Genomic DNA, 24,725 nt, shown 5'->3' with positions numbered 1-24,725 from the left:
ATTTGTCCTTAAGTTTGACTGGCAATGAAACTCAACATTGTTGTTTGCAAAGTTGTTTTAATGATTATAGAACTGTGAAGTTAAAGGATAATGTTTGTGCTTCTTTGTAAAATTAAGGACAAATGGTGAATGTTCTTTATTATTCTATGCTAGCGGAAATGTGCGTCCATGACTTCCCTTTGCTGATCAAATGTATGCCTCACAGGGGCTGCAGGGGATGAGGAGCCAAGCCCACCCTTACTGTTCCCTTGCCAAGGTAAGAACACCACATGGACATTCATTACATGGCAGTCTCCACTTGAGATTACCCATACGCAAAAGGTTTGTACAAATGATATATATATTGATTAGTATGTTCTACTAAATGTAGAAAACATTTATTTTTAGATGATTATGGCCCCTTTTATATATAATGATATATCAGACATATACATAGAATTCTTATGATCTCAATATAAAATTAAATTGTGATGTGCCTTATATGTTAAAAAAAACGAGTGAATTAATGTAACAATTATGTTTTTACAAACCTTTTGCACAGTAAATGGGTAGGCTATTGTCACACGCAGTGACACACCCGGGAAGAACAGAAGAGCTGGACACAGGGAGATACAAAAACTCTACTTAGCGATCAGGCGTGGTCCTCGGATTGTGTTGCTTCCTTCCCATAAACTGAGCCCAGCTGTCACAGCAACAAATAACAGCCTGGGCTGCATGATAAGCAGTGGCTACTATTGTATGCATGTGTTTGTGTTCTCGAGTAAGGCTGAAAACAGCTGACGATATTTTGATACTTGATATTAATATGCCAGTTTTAGGAGCTAGGGTAATGTGTGTTACTTCTTACTGACATGAACCCATACACAGTGTGCTGCTGTTCAAGGAGCACTGTCACCCTTTTTTTACTTGAGCTTATTTGGCTTAAATTATGTGTGTAGGCATTTTTAAATTCATGGTCAGTGAAACTGTTTTGCCTCATATCTAGGGAATGGCTGCACTGACTGTGATTTTAAAAATGCGTACACACAATGTAAGCATTTAATCCGAATAAGCTGAAGTCAAAAAAGTGTGACAGTAGTACAATATTTAATGGAAAACAGCCATTGTTTTCATCATCACACAGACCCATTTCTTTCTTATTTAAACCATTAACCTGTCATACCATCATAAAAATTGAATTATATGTTTACACAGTGGTTTCATATTTCGCTTCTGCCTAGGGAGATCTTACTTATTACATAACCACCGCCAGGTAGCAAATGTGAGCACTCTTCCAGCGCAATCACTGTCATTTCACAAATAATGATGTTCAGGATCAGCTTAGCATTATATTGTAGGCTACAATGGTTAAAGTTTGAATTGGGGTTTGGAAATCTGATGCTAGATCTGCATGTAATTGCAACTTCAACTTGCAACTGAAGCTGTGTATCAAGACGTACCCAAAGTATTTAAAAAAAAGACATTCAATGTATCTCAAGCCAAACATTAGAACAGTGGTTTTCAAACGGTGTGCTGTGTGGCAAGCTCAAGTGTGCCTCAGAATTTATAAGGTCCAAATTCTTAACAATCAAAAACGTTTGCCCATAATTATCTATTTATAACTTCTACTTCGGATTCTTATTTATTCAGTTTGATTGCGGAAAGAAATTTAGTTCTGGGGGAGAATGGGGGAGGGGAATTATTACTTCACTGTACATCAGCAATGCAATAGCATTGTATCCAAGAAATATTGCAACAAATGTAACATTCAGTGTAGTATCCATTTTTTCATAAATGGTGTGTGTTTCCGTGTGTGAGGTCATGTTAATACAGAATTACTCCTGTTTCTCTGAACCAATCATCTTCGGTGTCTGACATTTATATTATTCATACATCATAATATTTACACAGCCGTGCATGGATAGCATTGCGAGATTCAAAGAAAGGATCTTCAATTTGTATGAAGTCGAAAACTAGATGTCACGCACTCGGTAGCTGTAAGAACTCTGGAACATGAAAAATGTTACTGTGCGCAGTAAAATTAAGGCTAGTATTACTATAAGATTGTCCTCTGTAAATAGTGCATTCCGACTTACCTCTTCCACAACTAGCTGTCAATGGTAGGCTAAGCTATTATTTAAAAGATTGTCCTTTAAACTAATATTTGATATCAATCTATTTTCTTTCATTTCCATTAATGACAGGCGTGCCAACATCTGAGAAATCAATCAAATACAATTTGTAAAAATCTTTTTTAGCAGTGATGGAGACTTCCCCTGATTTGAGTAACAATACAACAATTAATACAAAATACTCAGTAACATCAGATATAATAATATATAAGAATGATAATAACAATGATACATTTTATTTATTTAATGCTTTTCTCAACCCTGAGACACTTTACAATATGTATACAGATAAAGATAAAAAAAAACAACGATGTATTTATTTTTATTTGCAGTAGGAAATTGTGCATATTGTGTCAATATTTGTAGATAAGTAAACTTTTTTCTTTGCACTGGAAAAGATCTGCAATGCATAAACTGTCGTAGAAAAGTTATAAACATTGCATTATTACCGTACTGTACATTTTTTTGTTGTATACAGTACCCCTCCGAAAAAATGAAGAATGCACAATTTTCTCAGGAATAACTTGAAACTGACTAAAGTAAATAGCATTCACCATATCCACCAAATGCTTTGCTTTTGATTTTTTATTCAACATCATATTGTAAATGATAAAACAAATGAAAATGGATTAGACAAAAATGATGGGACCCTTAACCTAATATTTTATTGCACAACTTTTAGAGGCTCTCAATGAGAGCACCTGTTCACAGGTATTTTGGCCCATTCTTCCTGCTCCAGCTGTCTCAGGTTTGATGGGTACCTTCTCTAGACTGCAAGTTTCAGCTCATTCCATAGATGTTCAAACAGGACTCATAGAAGGCCACTTCAGGATAGTCTAATGTTTTGTTCTTATCCATTCTTGGGTGCTTTTAGCTGTGTGTTTTGGGTCATTATCCTGTTGGAGGACTCATGATATATGACTGAGACAGAGCTTTCTGGCACTAGGCAGTATGTTTCACTGCAAAATGCATTGATAGTCTTGTGATTGGTGGCACAGATGGTGCAGTGGGTAGCACTGCCGCCTCACAGCGCGGAGTTTACATGTTCTCCCCATGTCTGCGTGGGTTTCCTCCCACAGTCCAAAGACATGCAGATTAGCCTGATTGGAGAGTCTAAATTGCCCATAGGTATGAGTGTGTGAGTGAATGGTGTGTGTGCCCTGCGATGGACTGGCCACCTGTCCATGGTGTATTCCTGCCTTTCGCCCAATGTATGCTGGGATAGGCTCCAGCCCCCCTGCGACCCTGTTCATGATAAGCAGGTTAAGATAATGAATGAATGAATGAATTAATGACTGAGTCTTGTGATTTCATTGTGCCATGCCCAGATTCAAGGCACCCTGTGCCAGGCACAGCAATGCAACCCCAAAATGTAACTGTGCCTCCTACGTGTTTCACTGTAGGTATGGTGTTCTTTTCCTTGAAAGCTTCATTTTTTAGTCTGTGAACATAGAGCTCATGTGACTTGCCAAGAAGCTTATGTTTTGACTCATCTGTGCAAAGGACATTCTCCCAGAAAGATTGTGGCTTGTCAATATGTATTTTAGCAAATTCCAGTCTGGCTTTTTAATGTTTTTCTTTCAAAGTCCTCCTGGGTCTTCTTCCATGGAGCCCATTTTTGCTCAAAAAGCAATAGATGAAACGATCAGAAACTGACATACCTTCACCTAGGAGTTCAGCTTGTATCTCTTTGATCCTTCAGTTCAATCTGGGGTCGATCTTTCTTTTGCAGCTATGTCCAGGGTGGTTGGTTACAGTTCTATGAACCTTAAACTTCTTAATAATATTTGCAACTGTTGTCACAGGAATATGAAGCTGCTTGGAGATGATTTTGTAGCCTTTACCTTTACCATGCTTGTCTATTATTCTTTCTGATCTCCTCTCCTTTCTTTGGACCATGTTCAGTGTGGTGCACACAATGATACCAAACAGCACAGTGACTTTTCTCCATTTAAATAGGCTGAATGACTATTTGGATACATTTGTGATACTAATTATACTCTACCACAATTACTGACTTTTTCAGATTAGCTACCTATTTAGCTAGACATATATTATACTTGAAGAGCTAGACGGGAGCACAGTTAACAAGTAATGTTATTTCTGTGGTTGTGTCAGTGTAACTGGGAAATTCCGACTTGGAATTTGGAACAGAACTGTGTAGTCTTTTAAACAATTTCTTAAATCTGCGTAAAACACATGGTTAACACTTTAGGTTAGCTGTAGGTTGTACTGTACTACAGTGTATAAATTGATGATAATTTCACTGAAACCAAGATATTTCAAGAAAGGGGATATAATGGTAGGCAATTGCACTAGAAATTGTCTTGTTCAGCTGTGGTTTGGAGTGCTTACCTTCAAACCAGATGGTGGTTGTGCGAAAACAAACACTAAACCACTATGGATTATGAGTAATCTTGCTACAAATCACTGCTGCACCTGTTACAATGCAATGCTACTGTCGAAGCATTTCCCGGCAGGCGGCATTCTTGCTGCAGAAGCAAACCGGCAAATTAAACATGAAACCACTGTAGATACAGTTTCCCTTCTAATGATCAATCTTTGTCAATAATGTAGAAATGTCAACATCTCAGTAGCATTTCTGATCTAAGTCAAATTCATTGTGCTTAATGTCTTGATACAGTTCCTCCATTGTCCAATATACAACATACCAAACTTGAGATCACCTTCGTGGAAAGGTTTGGGGTGACATTTGGATCTGAAGGAGACACGGTTAGCCTGGTTTGTAAGATGATTCTGAATCCTGACCTTGCAAATCTTCAGCCAGAGATTATGTGGTACAAAGATGGTAAGAATACATTGGTTAAGTGTGTGTGTGAAAGCATTAGCAGTATGGTCCAGACAGAACAGATTTGATAATTAATTCAGAGACAAAATGGTTCTTGCAGCTAGTTTAGTTTACTGAGTCATCTGAACTCAACTAAACTGAAATGATGTTTTATTCTTTGTATGTTGTTCCTTATTCTATTACTGTAATTTCAAATGAATCTGGTTGGAGAAGTTAGTAGCTCAGAAGGGCATTGCATTTATCCAGATGATGTGTATGACTGTAGGCATTTATTATAAAACAAATAGTGTATATGTATTTTCAAATCCTCCAAAACCAAAAGCAAATGCAAGTGGATCATTAACATAATATACTCGCTTGTATCTTATTTTAAGTTTAATCAATGGAGTACTATATAAGAAAAGGGTATAAGTATAAAACAAGGAATTTAATCAATTTACCTGTTAAAAATCTATTTTTAGAACCCTGGAAATTGGCTGTGCATTCAATAAGCTGGACCACAGCCAAAACAATAAAATTCAGTGGAAGCACATTAATTAGATATGTTAATGCACAATAGGGGCGCCATTTCAGGAAAAACTAGCGGATGGCAAAAAAAGCAGATAACATAACAAAAGACTATACACTCAGTGAGCACTTTATTAGGTATTCTACTGTTGTAGCCTATCCACTTAGTTATAATGCATTGTGTGTTCAGAGATGCTCTTCTGCATATCACTGTTGTAATGTGTGGTTATTTGCGTGACTGTCACCCTCCTGTCAGCTTTGACCAGTCTGGCCATTCTCCTATGATGTTTTTTGCACCATTCTTTGCAAACTCTAGAGACTAGTGTGTGTGAAAATCCCAGGTGATCAGCAGTTTCTGAGATACTCAAACCACCTTGTCTGCCTCCAACAATTGCCTCATTCCACTTGTCAAAGTCACTTATTTCTCCATTCTGATGGTTGATGTGAACTGAGTTAACTGAAGCTCCTGACCCGTATCTACATGCTTGTATACATTGCACTGCGGAAACACAATTAGCTGATTAGATAATCGCATGAATAAGTAGGTGTAATAAAGTAAAAATGTTCCTAATAAAGTGCTCGGTGAGTGTAGGTAGCTGATAGGACAATATCTGAAGAACGGCACAGAAAAACAGCTTTGCGCTTGTTTTTTCCAAAGTGAAAAAAGGGAAGTTGTGGGTTTTCGGCTGGTTTTAAGAAATCTGGTCGTTCGTTTGGATGGAAATATAACAAGCAACCTGTTTTTCCACAGTTATGGCTTACCTACTATTGGTCAAGGACAGTAGCTTGCAATTCAATTTTACAGTTGATTTAGGTATTGAACTCCCTGCCATGGTCCGCGAGCCTAAAACCCTGTCCAGTTGTTTGGGTTTGTTTTCATGGCGATGTCCCTTGTCTCGAGAAAGCTGGCAATACCACTTATGATACAAGTGACATGCTGTGCAATATGCTCTTTTCTAGTTGAATCGCACTTGTGTTTAAATTGCGTTTAAATTGCATTTAAACTGAGAGGATTGCTATCATTTTCCTTCATCTAGACATTAGTCATGGTGCTTTTGTTGCACATTATATCTACATTGTACACTCAGTGACCACTTGTACACCAGCTTGTTAATGCAAATATTTAATCATCCAATCATGTGGCAGCAACTAAATCCATAAAACAATACAGATGTGGTCACAAGGTTCAGATGTTTTTCAGAGCAAATGTCAGATTAGGGAAGAAATGTGATCTAAGTGACTTTGACCATGGACTGATTGTTGGTGCCAGAGAGGGTGGTTTGGGTATCTCTGAAACTGCTGATCTCCTAGTCTCTAGAGTTTGCAGAGAATGGTGTGAAAAACAAAAAACATCCAGTGAACAGCAGTTCTGTGGACAGAAATGCATTGTTATTGAGAGAAATCAGAGGAGAAGGGCCAGACTGGTCAAAGCTAACAGGAAGGTGACAGTAACACAAATAACACATTACAACAGTGGTATGCAGAATAGCATCTCTGAACATACAACTTCAAAGCTCTAAGTGTATAGGCTATAGCAGCAGGAAACTTAATAAGTCCAAAAAAATAAATCTATTAAATACCTAATAAAGTGCTCACTGAGTGTATATTATATACCTGTTATAGGCAAACTAAGTTTGATGCAACATATTTACATGGAAGTTTTTTCAGATTACCCTCTTCAAAATGTCGCCGTAGCCTAGTATGCTTGGTTTTCGAGTCAATTACTCTGAAATTCTGACCCCACTGCTGTAGGCTACCCATCAAAATATAGAATACTGTTCAATCCCTTTTTGAATGTTTTTTTTTATTAAAAGTTAGGCTAAAATGCAGGATAAAAAAAATAAAAATTGAAATACTAAATATTAAACTTTAGCTGGTTAAGACATTAAGTTAAGTGTCCATTTCAATAAACAAGTAGATTAATCATGCCCATCTCTAGACCCAACCAGTTTCTTGCAAGCTATTTAGGTTGGTTCTTGATTTGTTCGGGACCAGAACATTTTAATTAAAGGATATAAATGACCCATCGTTCATATTTTTGTTAGAGCATCTCCTGGAGGAATCAAAGTGGGTTGAGATGAAATTTGGTGGGGGCACTGCCCAGCTGACACTACCTCACCTCAATAAAGATGATGAGGGCTTGTATACCCTCCGCATGTGGACTAAAAGTGGAACTACTGAACACAGTGCATATCTCTTCGTGAAAGGTAAGAGAAAAAATTGAAAGATGGCGTCCTTGAAAGGCTGTTGAGCCACCTTTTGTTATCAGTACCGTCTATCTACAAGTGTTTGTTCTTGTGCAGAAATCATGCAGTTATTTCTACACTAAATAAATCAAGAGTAAAATGCCGAGTAATTACCTGGCCCAGTAATTACCCATCTTTGATGTGAAGTGTCTCCTCTTGCTACCAGACTAGTTTTAATCACAGGCAAGCTGCATTTGTAGACTCTATGGGCCAGATTTACAATGCCTTTTGCAATGATTTACTGGCATACATATGATGCATTCTGCCCAGGAAACGCGTTGTATTAATCAAACTGGCGCATGGCTAGAACCGCAGTATGTGTGTGATCTAGGCGAAGACGTGCTTATGTCCTTAATGTATATGCATTTAAGGGTGGATTGTGCAAATAAAGGGCGGATATAATATAAGTGTGGCTGATTATGTATTCTGTTGAAGTTCACGCAATTAACGAGGGTCGAATTGCACAATACATTTCTCCGCCAGGCATAAAGCGAGGCACAAGACAGAAACAGATCTAGGCTTAAGATGCACTGAAATAATCTTTGCAACATTATTTTGTTACATCTCACATTTTATTCAAATGCCACGGCTGGAATATTTACACATTTTGTCCTGTGCTGGATATGCTTTTACATAGCAGCCGATACAAAGAACACACCACATGCAGTGAAGATATTCAAAGCCAATATTCAAATTCCACAAATGAACCCACATCTGATCTGAAAAAGCACAATGAGTCATTGTCAAATGAATGCCCATACACTAGTAAATGTTTTCAGAAAAAATAATAATAATGCATGTCAAGGAATTAAAATGTATGATTACATTTGTCTGCTCTGGATTGATTTGTTTGTGAGTGCAAAAACACAGTACTGGGCAAAACTCTTTGGCACTATATATTTTGTATTTGTATAATTAGTTAACAGTTGCAAACCAGCTGATCAAAAAAAAAAATAAAAACACAATTGAGATTTGTCTTAAAAATTAAGTGTCTTTCATCTTGCCAATTTTCTTCCACATTTGTGAGCGTAATGATTTTTCATTTTTTTAATAAAACTTCTTTTTAAAACACATTAAAAATCATTCATGCCTGTGTGTTACCTTCACATATGGTACGATATTCCATGATACAATATCATGTGAAATTATACTATTTTCCTGAAGTACAGTTTATACTAGTATGCTGTATAAGCACTTACAATCTCTATTGTGAAGAGGTGTGACAAATAACACCACAAACACCAGTTCTGTGGTGTTACCGTGAATAAGCGGTAACACAAAAGACAGTAACACCAAAGACCATTGCACACAAATATGATCATTTTAAACATGCAGCCCTTTTTAGCTGACTAACAAGAAGGAAACATAAAATATCCAACATTCAGTATTATTTTACGTCCAAAAGCTATATTCCATGTTATAAACAAATAACATTTTTGATCAAACAAATATGGGACATATAAAATTCTGTGTTTTTGTTAAATTTAACAAAAGGTATGAGAAAGTCCCTGGTAGGTCAAACCTGTCAGAATGTGTACGTCTTTGTTCAATCACTTCCAACAGAAAGTAGTTTAGACATTCTTCCTGCTTATTTTTAAAAAGATTTTATCTGTTGGGTAACACCACAGACATCAAATCTTTGGACAATTTTTAATAAAACGTTCTTTTATTTGATATTTTCTCTATTCTAGAAAATCAGCAAACAATATTTTCAGTGTTTTTCTTTTATTTTGACCAGAAAATAGTTGCATCATATTGCAAGAGTAAGGCTTCGTTTAAAATTATGTGGTGACACAAAAAGCTCTCCTATACTGTATATATACAAATGTGAAAAAAAAGAAAAATAAATCCTAATCTTGAAGAGGTTAATAAAAATAAATCCATTAATACTGACAGTAAGTATGTTTTTCATTTTTTATGGAATGTGAAATTGCTCTGACATAATTTGTAACACAAATAAGAAAATTACCTGTATACATTTTATCTTTGTTGAGTTTTCTTCTTTATAATAATGTCTGTAGAAATTTCCAAACATTCATTTTACAAAAAATGAAATGTTACAGAGAAATTTAGCTATTTTGTTAAATAAAGTACATTAAGTAATAGACCACTTCTGAGATAAAAAGCTGCCTGGGATTACCTGGAGAGCCAGAAGCAAGTGAGACTACCTACACAAGAAGTGTGGCTAGTTCTATGCTTGGAACAACCAACAAGCAAATTTTCTTGTAAAACTGCTGTTTACCACCTCCTACCCTCGGAGCAGCGGCCAAATTATGCCACTCTCTCATGCACCGACCATACTCAAATCTGGCAGGCGTGCAACTGTGCAACCTCGGTATGCAACTGCATGGAACAAAAGTCTGATGTCTTAGCCGTGCGCCATCACGGCACTCTCATTTCACTATTTGTGAAAGTGTCAAACACTTTTGAGCAGTACTGATCTTTTTAAGATACTAGAAATATTTGTGAATCTCATTTAATTCACATAAGGTTCATATTATTTATTTAAAGATTTATGAGGCAATAATAACCCCATACTTTTATAACATGCAATGTGTGTGTGTGTGTGTGTGTGTGTGTGTGTGTGTGCGTGTGTGCGTGTGTGCATGCGTGAATTTGTGTTTCTGTGTGTATATGTGTGTTGTAGATGCAGCTCCTCTTGTGGCTGGGGCCCCAGGTGCTCCCATGGACATTAAGGTCCTTGATGCCAACCAAGATTATGTCTTCCTTACCTGGAAAGCACCCAACACCACCACTGAGGGGCCAATGACCGGATACTTCGTTGACAGGTTACCTGTGACTATTGTGAAAATTTTTAGATCTCAAAAAATGTATATACTTTTATATGTACATATATATAATGTGAAATGGATATAAAGTTAAACATGCTGATAATATGATAATAGTTCAAGTCCTGCTTCTTGATTGGCTGAAAAGCATTTTAGGCTTGCACATATTCACCATTCAGCTAAAAGACCTTCAAGTACACAGGAGAATATCATGCCAACATGAGCATAGTGATACTCTGTTGTGAACCTGATGGAAGAGCATTGAAGCAGACCATTCATTCTCTTGAATTGGCCTGTGGATATAAGAAATTTTGAACAATTTTGTAATATACAGCAAAATAATTATACCCAAAATCACAGGAAAATGTATATTCCAGATGTAAATATTAATATTAGAAACATCCTACCCGATGTCCTTTCCATCTTCCAATTAAATAATAAGGCATTGTTACTGGTTTGATCCAAAGCATACCACCTCATCTGTCTAATATGATGGAGGTAGTGTTATGGCTTAGGCATGTATGGCTACCACTGGAACTGGCTCACTTGTGTTCATTGATTATATTACTGTTGATGGCTGCAGCTGGATGAATGTCAAAGTATACAGAAATATCTTGTCTGCTCATATCGAAGCAAATGCATAAAAACTGATTGGATAATACTGAAGAGTGATGAGGATGAGGGGAAGTGTATACTGTTGGAGGAATACGTGAAAATGAAAGCCATTTTAAAAAGCAAACTCAATCCGACTGTGACAGTGACAAAAAACAGGAGGAAATAACAGATTAGATTAACGGTAGAAATATAGCCACAATTCAGGAGGTCCTTAAAAAATATGAGAATATGCATATCTGCGAAAAAAGAATTGAGAAATTATAGCAGGGAATCCAGTGAGAACTAAAGTCATAGCTAGCTAGTTAGCTACCCATAGATAACTATAGCAAGCCATAATCAGGCAAGAAACGTAAAAATTATATTTTGTATTAACGTTTGAAGCCCAACTAATGCAAGTTACATTGTTTGATAGGAAGTGGACTGCCCCCAGCCGATTTATCAGCATCCACAAAAATGTTCAAATACATTCTTTGGAAGAACTCATTGGTTCTGGCTAGTATACCAGGCGGTTTAGAGAGTAGACTCAGACCACCTGAGCCGATGGAGTAGCGGAGTGAGAGTCCTGTAAGAAGTAGCTAACTATGAAATATGAAATAAATGAGTATGCCTATCACTCTCTTCTCTGTAGGCCTAGTACTGCTTTGAAAATTTTTGCCAAAGACTGCAGGACAATTAAAAGTTGTAATATATACACGGTATATTGGGTGATCGTGTTCGCCTAGCAGGTTGTTTGCGATCTCGTAAATAGATTGTCATGCAAATCTATATGCAAGAATTAACTTTTTGTCTGTCGTGTAGTCTACAGCATTTGCATCATGAAAAATTTGCGGAGGGACATTTTCTTCCTCCAATGGCTAAAAGAAACTCAGCTATTCCTTTATTTACTGAGACTTAATGTAATCTGTACCTAACCTTAAATTTTAATGAGGGAAATTGATTGATTGATTCATTAAGGTGTTTTATGCAATACTTAACAGATTTTAAGGGATTACTTAAGGTAAAATGCAATACTTAAGGGTGTTTTTGAGGGTTTCTGACATTTCATTTCAGGAAAGCCTTAAGAGACATTTAAGGGTCCGTTGTGCAACTCTCTTAAATTTAAGGGAAACTTTACACTTCAGGTGTTTTATGTAACCGGGCACTGATGTCTCTGGGTCGTAGACTTCAGGCAGTCATTGATTGCAAAGAATTTTCAACAAAATATAAAATATGATGACTTTTGCGTTAATTTGTCCCCTGAAATTGGGGGGAATATGGATAACAATAGCTCACCCAGTATGGATGTAAAAGCCCTCAAATTATAGTTGAAAGTAGGGATTGTTGTATCTCAATTGTAAGTAAGGAATTAGTCGTGGTACACACAAAATGTACTTGATAATATAACAAAAGATTGACTTGTTCTATTGTTAATTTCTCAAAATCCATATCAGCCAGTTTCCCACCACTGGAAAAGAAGTGCCTTTTTAAAAGCATATTCTAAAAGCTTTCAGATTCAACAAGGGTTTCCAAGGAATTACTATACTTTTAACATTTAAATTTTACTTTTTTCCAGGTCTTATTGCACTTTTGTCCAGGTCTTATAGGGGCTGTTGCTGATTCTGTTGAGGCTGTTGTGCGATCATAGCTTGGGACACTGCAGTTGGCAGAACCACTGCTGCTTGGGTTGCCACACAATCCTTGTTTTTCTCTTTTTCCTTCAGTGCTGCCAGGTGTTTGAGGATCAGCTTCTTCTGAATTTTATGTTCTTCCTCCTTTTTGCTTTTTTCACCATCTCTGTGCCTTCTGACAAAGTGGTTTGGCATCTTGGCCAACAATATCTTTGATCTGAATAGCTTGAGGCAGTCCTTTTCTTAACAGCTTGCTGAAAAGCAATGTTGACACTAAATTGGTGTTCCAGGACAGGACTATCCCGTCTGTCTCTGCCATTGTTCTTGCTTCTGGCGGATGTATTCATCAACATTCCCAGTATCACTTAAAGTGTCTGTGAGTCTTGTCATTTCTGGGTGGGAAGGCCACTCCTAATGCAGGGCTTGCCACATGAGAGGCCTGACTGTGTTGAATGCCTGGCCCAATGGAACCAGTCCTCTGCTTGGATTGTTGTAGATGCCTGCTGCTCAAAGTGCAGTATCAGCGTGATGTCCTACAACTCGGGAGATAATGGCAATGATGTCCCCTATAGCCAATGCATATCCTGCCAATAAGATCTCAAACTTGGCTGTTCATGGGCCAGCGCCATTTCGTATTTTAGGTAACCTGCTCTGAATGCTTTCCAGCTCGGCAAAGCCCTATGGGACATACTGGATGAATAGCACAGTGGAACCTTGTTGAGGTAGAAGTTGTAGGAGAGTTAAATGGACACTTTGTCCCGGGTAATCTATCTGTCCCCACCCGTCTTGACTGGAGTCAGAATAAAGCTTATGGTTCTGTCTTGATGTCTTGGTGATACGTTAGTGACAGTGACAGTGTAGTTGGAGGAGTACGTTGCCAGCAATCTTCTATTTCTCTGAGGCCTGTCCTCACGCCCTTCAATACTGAGTGTCAGATTTTTGCATACTGCTTCTGCTTGATTTGGTCATTTCTTCCTTCAGGGCCCTCTGCCAGAGTCAGACAGCTCTCTTATGTAGTGTTTGTGTCGATCCCCAGCTTCTTGCTTCTTGTAGGAGCGTGTCAAGTTTGATGCTGTTTTCCGTGACTTTGCCTAGTTCTCTTCTCTCCATCTTCCAGTTCTTCCAACTCCTGTTGAACCTGTTTTAGACTGGCATGTTTGCTTGTCAATGATTTCTGTACCCCTGCATCAATCATGTTGGCTAGATCTGAGCCATCCTCAGACGAGTGTGCATCTCTGCCTCATTTGGGGTCAAAAATCTGTCAGGTGTCTAGAGGGTGTGCTTTCTCTTTGTGCACAAGGGTGGCTTTCTAAGTGTTCCTGTCCTATTGCTCCTTCTCCAGAGGGGCCCTTTGGGGTCTTCTTTCTGTGTTTGCTTGCATATGTTCGGCTATGTAGGTCCTGTAGGTGGGGCGTGAAGGAACTGCGCATGTCGTCTCCACAAAAAACCCTTCCCCTTCAAGTGTTCCTCTGAAAGTCAGATGCCCCTTTAAGGTCATTGGCCTAGGCATGTCTTCTTCCAATATCTGGTGGTACACCTGCTTTGGTTTCAGTGATGGAGTTTCTGGGCAAAGTGAAGATGACAGAGGTGATTCAGATGAGGGCACACTTGGGTTATACCGTGGTGGGATCATGTCTTGATATTGTGGCAGAATATCAGGTAAAGGGTGTTTCTTCAGCTCTGCAACCAATATATGGGCCTTCCTCTGGACCTCTGCTTGTGTCATTCACTGTCTGAGGCATTGCTTGGTTTTTGAATGTCTGCTGATCTCTCCAAATAGTGAGTTGAATGACCTCAGGTGTCCTTTAGTGTCCCAGGATCCTTCAGGTGGCCAAGGAGTGAGCAAAGTCTTTTTCCAGTCCATCCACAACTTATGGCACTTGCTGATGTCCTTCCCATGCAGTTCCTCTATCACAGAGAGGTGCGTGACTTGGGCTGGGCCCACCTCTTTGGGTTCAGTCATCAAGCACGTCTTTGGGATAATTGTTCTCACTCTGTGGGTGTTGTATCAGAACACCTTCATTGCACAGCCTTTCCCTTTCTTCCTCCCACTCAGATCGGGATGCTGGTTCTATTGACACAAGATGGCCTCTTACTTTATCTTCAATAAGTAATAATGTATTTCTGGGCCTTCACTGTCAGATGAGGATTATTCACTGTTTATTTATAGATTATTGGGCTACAACGGGGATCGAACCACCCACCTTGCGGGTCCCAGTCATGTACCTTAACCACTACGCTACATTACATTACATTATTGGCATTTGTATTTTCCACCTCTGCACATAAACAGCCACTGTTACGGGAATTCCCTCTGAGGAGTGACGTCGTTATGACGTAGCGGAGATTTCCTAGCAAGACGAACATGAATGCGTGAGCGTAAATTTGTCCGCTAAAACTCACCCGTTCGGATAAACAGTTTTTAAACTCCTCCATGACCATTAGAGCACGGAGTTGTTAAAACGTTACAACCTCCTGTGCAGTGCACCAGCCGTCAAACAAGCTCTCTTTTTCGCAGGCGAACTTGACAGAAGTCTGGCTGTCCACTTTCCGAAAGCGCCTAAACTTCTGCTGATAAGCCTCCGGGACCAGCGCGTGTGCCCTGAGAATAGCAGAATTCACTTCCTCGTAGTTAAGACTTTTCTCTAAGGACAATGGCTAATAAGAGTCATGAGCTTTACCCACAAGCATGCATTGTAACAACAACGCCAGGCGTATTTTGGCCACTTGAGCGTGATAGCAACACGCTCAAACAGGGAAAAACATTTTTTCCACTTCTGCATCACGGAATGGGGGAACCATCCTAATGTGCTTACTCACATCAAATTCAGCTGGCTGTGCTCTGCTACCAGCAGAGCCACCAGCCTTTATAGCTTCAACCTCCAGCTCCTTTAAGCGCACCTCAGCCTCTCTCTCCTTTAAGCGCACCTCAGCCTCTCTCTCCTTCAGCTCTAAGCGTTTCATTTCCAACTCGAATTGGCGCTGAAGCGCAACAGAGCACTCAGGCTTAACAGGAGACGAGTCAATCTCACTACTGAGCGATTGCCCGACATCAGCACCTCTAGGTAGCAGTTGTTGTTCTAGCAACTCTTCCTTAACTCTGGCTTTAATAGACTGTTTCGTCCCTGAGCGAACTGTCAACCCCGTAGCAGTCCGCGACTTCCAGGAGATCGGCTTTATTACAGCTGTCCAGCTGTTCTAAGCTAGGACTATCTAAAAACCTCTCCAGATTAAATTCCATGTTCACTAACCACTATCGCCTGCAGCTTTTAAAATCAAGAAAATAAAACAGCTCTCCCTTTTACTCGGGTACCACGGCAACGCCTACAATTAACTGGTATACAAGTGGAATGTGACAGACAATCGCTACTAAGCAACTAGCGACTCAAAATGACACAAAACTTATGCTTCAGACTACCGACCGAACGTAATAGACAGCAACGAAATAAATATGATTACAAACTGCAAGGCAAACGCTATGTATTTCACCAGAATACAACACAAACTAGTGTTACGTCTTAGTAACCGTGTGTCCACAGACCGTGTAACTTAATACACTTAAATCGAAGCTAGCTAACACCTCGTAGCAAAAGTATGAACGAAAACAGAACCACCTTCACTATCACAAACTCTTCAGAAAGAAGTAACCAGTACCCAGCGTTATAAAAAAGAAGATTGTTTATTAATTACAAAGCTAAATAGAGTCCTATACTAATCATGTCCTCCTCTAATTAAAAGTCTGCACTTTAACCGCATATTCATTGTTTCACTCCAGATTTCGAATTGTTCATGTCGGTTTTTTTCACTGGAGGCTTGACGGTTTTATATTGATCTTTAATGATCACTTTAATGATCAAACTGTTTAGTAATGGAGTTTTTAAATAAAATGTATTTATTGAGTTTTTATTTTAAGAGTTTATTTAATGCTTTTTTTTTATTTTTATTTTTTATGCCACACTCTTCCTTCTCTTTTATTAGATGTGAATCTGGAACTGATACCTGGGTGCAATGCAATGACTCTCCTGTTAAGATCTGTAAATACCCAGTGCACGGTTTATCACTGGGACACTCCTATCACTTCCGTGTGCGTGCTGTGAACAAAGCAGGCATCAGCAGGCCTTCAAGAAGCTCTGATAAAGTAACTGCCCTGGATCCAATGGATGAAGAACGCTGCCAAGGTAAGTAGATGCTTGTCATCACACAAAGTGCCTGTGAAGCTCTTTGCTTTGAATATATTTTATCTTGATTCTGGGCTTTTGATTGCCTTTGGAGTCTATAATTGGCATTTTCAGACATGAACCAAACAATATGCAAATGCACTTAAAACATTGTTTTTTTGTTATTCTATTCCTTATTTTTTATAGTGGGAGGTTCAATTAATACTTGATAGGTCATTATAAATATGCATTAACTCCTCAAGTTTCGCCTGTTTTTGTTTGAAAATGGCATGCCCAAAATAAAATGGTAACTATTCTTGATCCCTTTTGGCTACAAGCATAATCCTAGTCTCTCCTGAAAGGTACACTTATTATTATCAAAGAGTCAGAATTACTCTCACTATTAGAAAAACCAAAGTTAAAGAAGCTCAAACATAGTGAAATTGGAAGGAACAAAATGGAGCCATAGCCACAACACTGGACATCACCAAACGTGAGCATTCTGCATTGTGTTTTCTAAGCTATGTCTCAGCAGTTTTCCAAAAAGGACATTTGGAGACTCCAAAAGGACACATGATATCATGATATCCTTCATGATCCAGATCCTAGATATTGTTCATGCAAGAAATTGGGAGCTATGATTTTGGGACTACATCGACATTATGCTATAGGAAAACCTTGAATCCTAAGAAATGCCATTGCACTATTGCATAGTAAAATTATAAATAATTTCAAAACCACATGGAACTAACAGTACATGCCAAATTCAGGTTCTACGGTAGCTTTTAATGTTAACGTCAATTACAAACAAGCTCTCTCTCATACAGTTCATATTTGTATGACACTGGAATACCAAACAATGTCCACACAACTACATTACATTACATGAATGGCATTTGGCAGACGCTCTTATCCAGAGCAACGTAAAGTGCAAAGTGCATACCCATAACCAGGGATAAGTGCGCTAAAAGACCCTAGAGGGCAGTACAATTTTAACTGCTACCTGTAAAACAAAGATAAGGACTAGGGCCTATTTTATCACCGGATTACAAAAACATTTATTTTAATATTGGCATTGCTTTGTTTTTTATTTTGTAATTATAGAGGTTTGATGTCCCTGTGTGTGTGCATGTGTGCGTATGGCACCCCTTCCAGGTAAATGGCCGATGAGGTGGCGGTACCTGGTGAATCCAAAGTTGAGGGGGAAAAGGCAATGATCTCCAATATGATATCGTATTGTAGAGTAACGTGTGGTATGTTCCTAACAAAGGCTTAGCTTGCCATTTACCTGGTCTAAAATCTGATCTCCACATCTGATACTGTGAACCACTCTAAACAAAGGTCTGATGTAGGGTTGGCTCCTGCAGTTTAGGACTTGTTTCTTACCTCAGCTCCTCATTTTCCTCCCTGGTTATATCCAAAGCAGATAGCTCAGGTCTTGTACAGTAGTTGTGGCACTCAAGCAACAGAGGGACATCCATCTCCTCCTCCTCTTTAAGTACCTCTGGTCTTGGTTTCCACTCCCAGAAGCTTCCCAGTATATTTTTTATACAATTTGGGTTCTCCATGTAGTTAATTACAGAACTTTTTGTGTAGTCTCCAATTTCAAAGTTTGAGACAAATTAACATAATGTCAAATAAAATAGTCTTTTATTTGGTTACATATCCTTTACATGCCATAAGTTATATCGGTGCCCATCAACATCATTCAGCATCTGGATATCTAATTTTCAGATTGTCCTACAAGCAATACTAAACTAGTTACTATAAGAATTGTTTCTCTTGATGAATTTTCCTGTTGAACTCAATGGAAAAAATATTCAGGAGAAACAACTGTATTATCTACTGCATATCTGACAGCAGCATAGTGTTTTGATACTCATTTTTTATACCTTGTACCCCTCATGACTTAAAACCATTTAGCCAACAAATGTGTTCCATACTGTATCAGCATCATTTACGACAGAATCTAATCCCACCTGCACATTCCCATATAGATCCATTCAAATGCAAAAAGTTTTAGTATCACTTGTAGGACAACCTGAAAATAAGCTATCCAGACTCTGATGATGTTGATGGGTCACAGGCACCAGGAAGTCAATGGATATGCAAAGGGAATTCAAAGGATATGCAACAAAATACAAAACATGACACTCTTATTTGACATTATATAAAATGCCCTTTAATAAATGCTCTGTGTCTGCACTTTGACCACGTATGAATTGTTTCATTACAAACAGAGAAAATAAAATATTCAATCAGAAAAAGCAGAAAAGGGCAAGGTAACCCCAAACTTTTGAATGGTAATGTACCTACCTACACATTATGTCATCATTACATCATTACATCATTCACCTTTTTTAAAGCTAAAATATTTTGTTGAATGCACGCCACATTTTGTCGCAACACTTTTATTGAAATAGAGAAAAAGAAAGACCACTACTGATAGCCGGTGCACGTCGACTTAGCAACTAATGCTCTAGTAGGGTGCCATCTGACTTATTTCACATCCGCCAAAAAAATTTGAAAGTAATGAAAAAAATAAACTCTGGAGGATAACAAGAAAATTGTTTTTCTCCATTTCTATAGACGGTTACACATAGGTTTACATTTTTCACGCATAGCTGGTCGATAATAATGCTTGACTAGCTTTCTCAGTTAAACTGGGTAATGTTAGCTTCGTATGTCAGGCAGTAGGTAAAAAAAAAAAAAAAAAGAATTAAAAAAAAGAACAAGAAATGCTGTTGTACCAATAAATATTATGTCCATTAGGTGTATTTCACATTGAATGTTACAGCTGATTGGTGAGGATCTTACAATGCGGCGCAGGCTTTGATTTGATCGAATCACTTGGTAACATGAGACTGCGGAAAAGAATAAAGATGTTTTATCTTTTGAGTTAAGTGAATTCAATTCAGACCTAATATATGAGAACACCGACAGCTGAAATGTGAATGTTTGGACCAAATGGGAGATACTGAATTGGAAAGACCAGGGTTCTGCTTATCATACACCTTGCAGTACTCATTTACTCATTCCCATTCGTTACTTCAAGTAAAGCCCCAATGAACATTTCAGAGACTTAAAGTCAGAGAGGATCCAGTTCCACTTCTGAGCTGACAGGCATGGGTCAACCCAAATTGTTTCTGCCACCCTTTTTTCCCATGGCTACATCAGGGTCCAGCTAAAATAGCCTGGCCTGGTCTTTTCATGAAATCAATGAAACAATAATTGAATCAAATGCATTTTGTGTTTACTCAGGTTTCATCTGTTGAATATTACATTTTGTTTAATGATCTGAAACCATTCAGTGTGAAAAATATGCAATAATAGAGAAAATCAGGAAGGGGGCAAATAATAAAATAAAACAAGAGTTACACATGTTACAATGAAGATCTTATATGGTTCTATGAATCCGGATGACCATTGTGACTGTATATTGAGGCTACTTTGGGCAACATTTTACCTATGCCCACTCACTGTCATGATCTCCCTGGCTTCTAGTCCTACAATACATCAGACAGTTTCTGTATCGTAGTGGCCCTCAGGCTGTAGTTGATATAAGAAGCTTGTGTACCTGCCTCTTTACACATCCTGGACAACATTTCTGCCAGCAGGCCTATAGGAACTGCGGTATACCAGATCCCGATTTCCCTTTTTGTCCCTGCTTCCAAAATGCAATTGAATGTCATACCACACCTTGTTTAGCCCCTTGTTTGGGCTGTCTGGACTATAATATTTAAAGACAGGCTGATCTTCAGGTGAAATAGGGCGATGGTGTGTGGTCTGTCTTTTCCAGTTTTTCCAATCCGTTTCACCACGCCGTTGAAAACAGTATTACCTGACATGAATTCTGGGTCCTGCATCAAATGCTAAGAGGGCATGTATATAACAATTTAATATCCAGCACGAAGCCTAAGATAGCTACTTATACTAATAGAGTTCTCCTTTGGTCATCCGGATGGACATCTTCTCAATGGAGTGAAGGTTGATGTTGATATTGTTTGCCTTGTAGGTTTATATTTGTTTTTCTCTAATTCAACAAAGTCTCATGTTATATGAGCACGCCTCGGGGTTTGCACAGACAAACTTGGCATACTTTCCTCTCCCTCATCATCTGATGACCATTCATAATTTAGATCAAATATTATTTATCGTATTTGCACTGCTGTTAGATGGCAATGAAGTTGGAATTTTCTGTTATTTGCAGTTCTGTAAGGAATAATCCACGACGAGGTGGTCATTACACGGTTTTAACGGATGATGCGCCGTGTAATGACCACCTCGGATTGGATTATTCCGCTTATACCATGGTCTTTTACCATAGATAAAAATAGAAGCGGGGTTGTCAGTATTTTTTGCCAATTCATTCTCAAAATAAAACTTATTTAAATTTTTCACTCCAGGCCGTGCGGTTTCAGCATGCTGCTATGGTTACATATGTTGGTTAAATTCTGATCAAAATAGGGAAGCTAGGAGATAGCTAAGTCCTGGTTTGATAATTTATTATCTTGGTTAAATTAATGGTTTTAAAGAGACTTAAATTTGTTTCTTAATCAGCACTTCATAATTCCCAGTCTGCCTTCATTTTTTCGCTGTAACTGCCTATGTGCAATTTCCACAGAAAAGGTTTTCAGCATAAAAATCGTCTTGGGGTGCATATTACACAACTATATCACACAAATTAGCCAACATAGCCAGCTTCTCTGTTTTGTGCTGATGATAGCTAGCCACTAAATGAAAAGATTATAGCTAATTGAGAGTCCATTTATAAACAACCATTTCAGCATTAGCAATCTACCAAAACATTACAGAGTTTAAGGCTATTAGCCATCTCAATGTAACATTACTGTACTTACTTTGTACCATTCAACAGTCATATCTCATGCCAATGCAAATAGCTTTATTGGCATGTCAAAGTCATGGTTAATAAATAAAACCCCATTTAACTCATATCGCACTGCTGGCTTTTGGTCACTCCTTGGCTAAACTGCAGGTAGCGTATTCATTTAGAACTGTGATCAGGCTTGACTGGCACTACTTGACAAACTTTGAAGGATTATATGAATTTAATCACCATCTAGCATCCAATCAGAATCGAGTATTCACCAAGACTGTAGTATAAAATGGTTATAATTCTAAACAATAATAGATCATATCAGAACACTGGTAAAGCGGAGTGATACATATTGTAAAACACCCCTGTGATGTTATATTGTATTTCAGGACTCATGGAATACCTCTTGTCCAGTCACATTACTTGACTGGAACTAACACTTGTAGAATTACTATATGTAGTTCTTTTCCCAAGATTGTTGTGAAAAATATCTCTCTCAGAGGTTCTTGTCTCATTGATTAAACAACATTTTTGTATTTTGAATTTAATATTTTGGTTGCGGCCTCTCATTGAAGGTCGTACTGAGTGACATATGGTGTAATCCTACAACATTGGACTGGTATTTCATTCCTTAGATAAAACAGAGACACACACGCACATAGAGAGTCTAATCAATTGCATGTCTAGCTCCTTTTCATTACATAGTGGGCTATCCATGGGTAATATATTGTTTTGTTTTGTTTAAACAAGCATCTGGAACAATTCAAAAAGCTCAAATTCAACATTCTGTCACATACTGCATAAGTGGAATATAGGAATTACATTGATGTGCAGTACTAATATTTGTTTAAACTAAAAAGTAATTATTTTGTCTTTAGCCTTACTGCTTTTAACAGGCCAACATGTTAAGTACAGTATTTGACATGAATTGCACTTCAGTTCAGTGCAAAATAGATACATATATATAAAAGACAAGCCTATACTTAATTATAATTATAATACACTTAATTATAATACACTTATTATTGCCTGATATGGCCCTCTGTAGCTGAACTGAAAAAAGTCTGTGATAATTCATAATATCTAAAATTCCTAATAGAGGTAGTGAACTTTTATATCTTTGTAAAATCAGAACACAGTAAATGTAGGCCATTGCTCAATTCTGTCCTTTTTTATGCCAGTGATCAAGTTGGGTGGACAACGTGAAATTGTTCTTCACCAAGACGACCTGGAAGGTAGTTTGTTAATCATTTTATTTATGTCAGATATCTAATATTGTCAACTTTGCATGTAAGCTTTGATGAAAACATTGTGGTAACTGCATTTACTTGGATCACTGCAATCCTATAACAAATGCATTCCTAAACGTATATTATTCTTTCTGTGAATATGCAATAAATATACATTCACTGAGCACTTTAGTAGGTAAACTTGTACAAAAAAATTGCTAATATTTAAACAGCCAATCATGTGGCAGAAACTAATTGCATAAAAGCATGCAGACATGGTCAGGAGGTTCAGTTTTTCAGACCAAATGTCAGAATGGGGAAGAAATGTAATCTAAGTGACTTTGATTGAATATCTCAGACACTGCTGATCTCCTGGGATTTTCACGCAAAACAATCTCTGTAAGACTCTTCTTAGACTTTGTAAGAATGATGCAAAAAACTAAAAACATCCAGCGAGCAGCAGTTCTGTGGGCAAAAATGCCTTGTTTATGAGAAAGGTCAGTGAAGAAGGGCCACACTGGTCAAAGCTGACAGGAAGGTGACCATCGCTGAACACACAATGCGTCAAATCTCTTAAGTAGATATGATACAGCAGAAGACCAATACATCTAAAATATAAGTCTAATAAACACCTAATAAAGTGTTCACTGAGTGTAGCTATATATTAAGGCTAGGTGTGTATGTATGTGGGGGGTGTCCTGTAAGATATACAAGACACCATTCTCAAACTGAATGTGATTCTGTGTGATGTATTTTATCTGTAGGCCATGTGAAGATACCTGGACCTCCAACAAATGTCCATGCTTCAGAAATAAGCAATTCATTTCTAGTGATTAGCTGGGACCCACCCCACCCCCGTGGACGGGAGCCTGTATGGTACCTCATAGAGAAGGTATGTCACATTCATACTTACATTCATCTTAAGGCATGGCCAATAAAGCGAAGATCTATATATTGCACAGGTGACTTACTGCTTATTTACATGCCATATTTTGTCTTCTGTTTACTGAGCACTTCACTTTAATCTTTCTCCTGACAGGTATACAAATGCATGTAAATTTGACTATTTATTCATCATTCCAGTATTTCAGAAAGATTGCTCATCCAGTTAAGGCACCATTCTTGTTCTAGTGTATGGATGGCCCCATGGTCTGGGATCAAATCCTGCTAGGGCCTTGTGTGGCTGGTATGGATGTATGGCAACACATAATTGGCAGTTGCATCACTGGGAAAGTTAATTCGGACGGTGGCGGTATAAAGAGTTGCATGTGAGTGGCTAGGGTAATTTAAAACACTTTGTTGATTGTGTAATTTAAATTGTGATCATGGAGCACCATAACATGCAAACTCAGAATAATAACACAGCTTGAGTGCATTTTATTCATGACAGGTGAAATAACAGCATTGGTGGCATGAGAATTAGATGAGCTACATCATTTGTATTTCTGATCAAAAAAAATATTTCCACACAGGCTGATAAAAAAAAAGAAATGGCTTTTTGTTTTAATTTACTCATGTTGTGCAAGCTAGCATGAGCGTGACATTGTTAATGAATTTTTATTCAGATTAAGCACTTACCATTGGAAAGGTAATGTTAGTTTGGTGTGTTTTTTTTTTTGCGATGGAAACAACGGAAACACGAAACAACTTTTGTGAAATCATATGTGGATGGGCCAAAACGGTGTCAACTGTGCCAACCAGTTTCTCCTCCATCTTTGTTTACAATGGAACCTAAATAATGTCAAACCCTGCCTCTATTTTCATGTGATTGGACAGCAGTCAAAAGAATGACAGTGACATGGGGCTAGAAGCATAGCA

The 24,725-nt window shown here is 38.1% G+C and overlaps 1 protein-coding gene across 1 annotated transcript in view; it reads left to right on the top strand.

The window, feature by feature from the left end:
* myom2a (myomesin 2a) overlaps nucleotides 1-24,725 on the top strand; it is a 138,001-nt gene that overhangs the window by 11,569 nt on the left and 101,707 nt on the right. Inside the window, exons 8-14 of the mRNA XM_061229219.1 lie at nucleotides 206-256; nucleotides 4,756-4,920; nucleotides 7,473-7,634; nucleotides 10,321-10,462; nucleotides 16,663-16,862; nucleotides 22,860-22,913; nucleotides 23,672-23,799. Of these exons, the coding sequence (XP_061085203.1) occupies nucleotides 206-256; nucleotides 4,756-4,920; nucleotides 7,473-7,634; nucleotides 10,321-10,462; nucleotides 16,663-16,862; nucleotides 22,860-22,913; nucleotides 23,672-23,799 (902 nt within the window). The remainder of the gene's footprint in view (nucleotides 1-205; nucleotides 257-4,755; nucleotides 4,921-7,472; nucleotides 7,635-10,320; nucleotides 10,463-16,662; nucleotides 16,863-22,859; nucleotides 22,914-23,671; nucleotides 23,800-24,725) is intronic.

Source organism: Conger conger, chromosome 2 (assembly GCF_963514075.1).
Source record: "Conger conger chromosome 2, fConCon1.1, whole genome shotgun sequence".
NCBI classification, from domain to species: Eukaryota; Metazoa; Chordata; class Actinopteri; order Anguilliformes; family Congridae; genus Conger; species Conger conger.
Note: the sequence above shows the minus strand (reverse complement) of the source record. Positions and strands in the feature narration are given on the sequence as shown.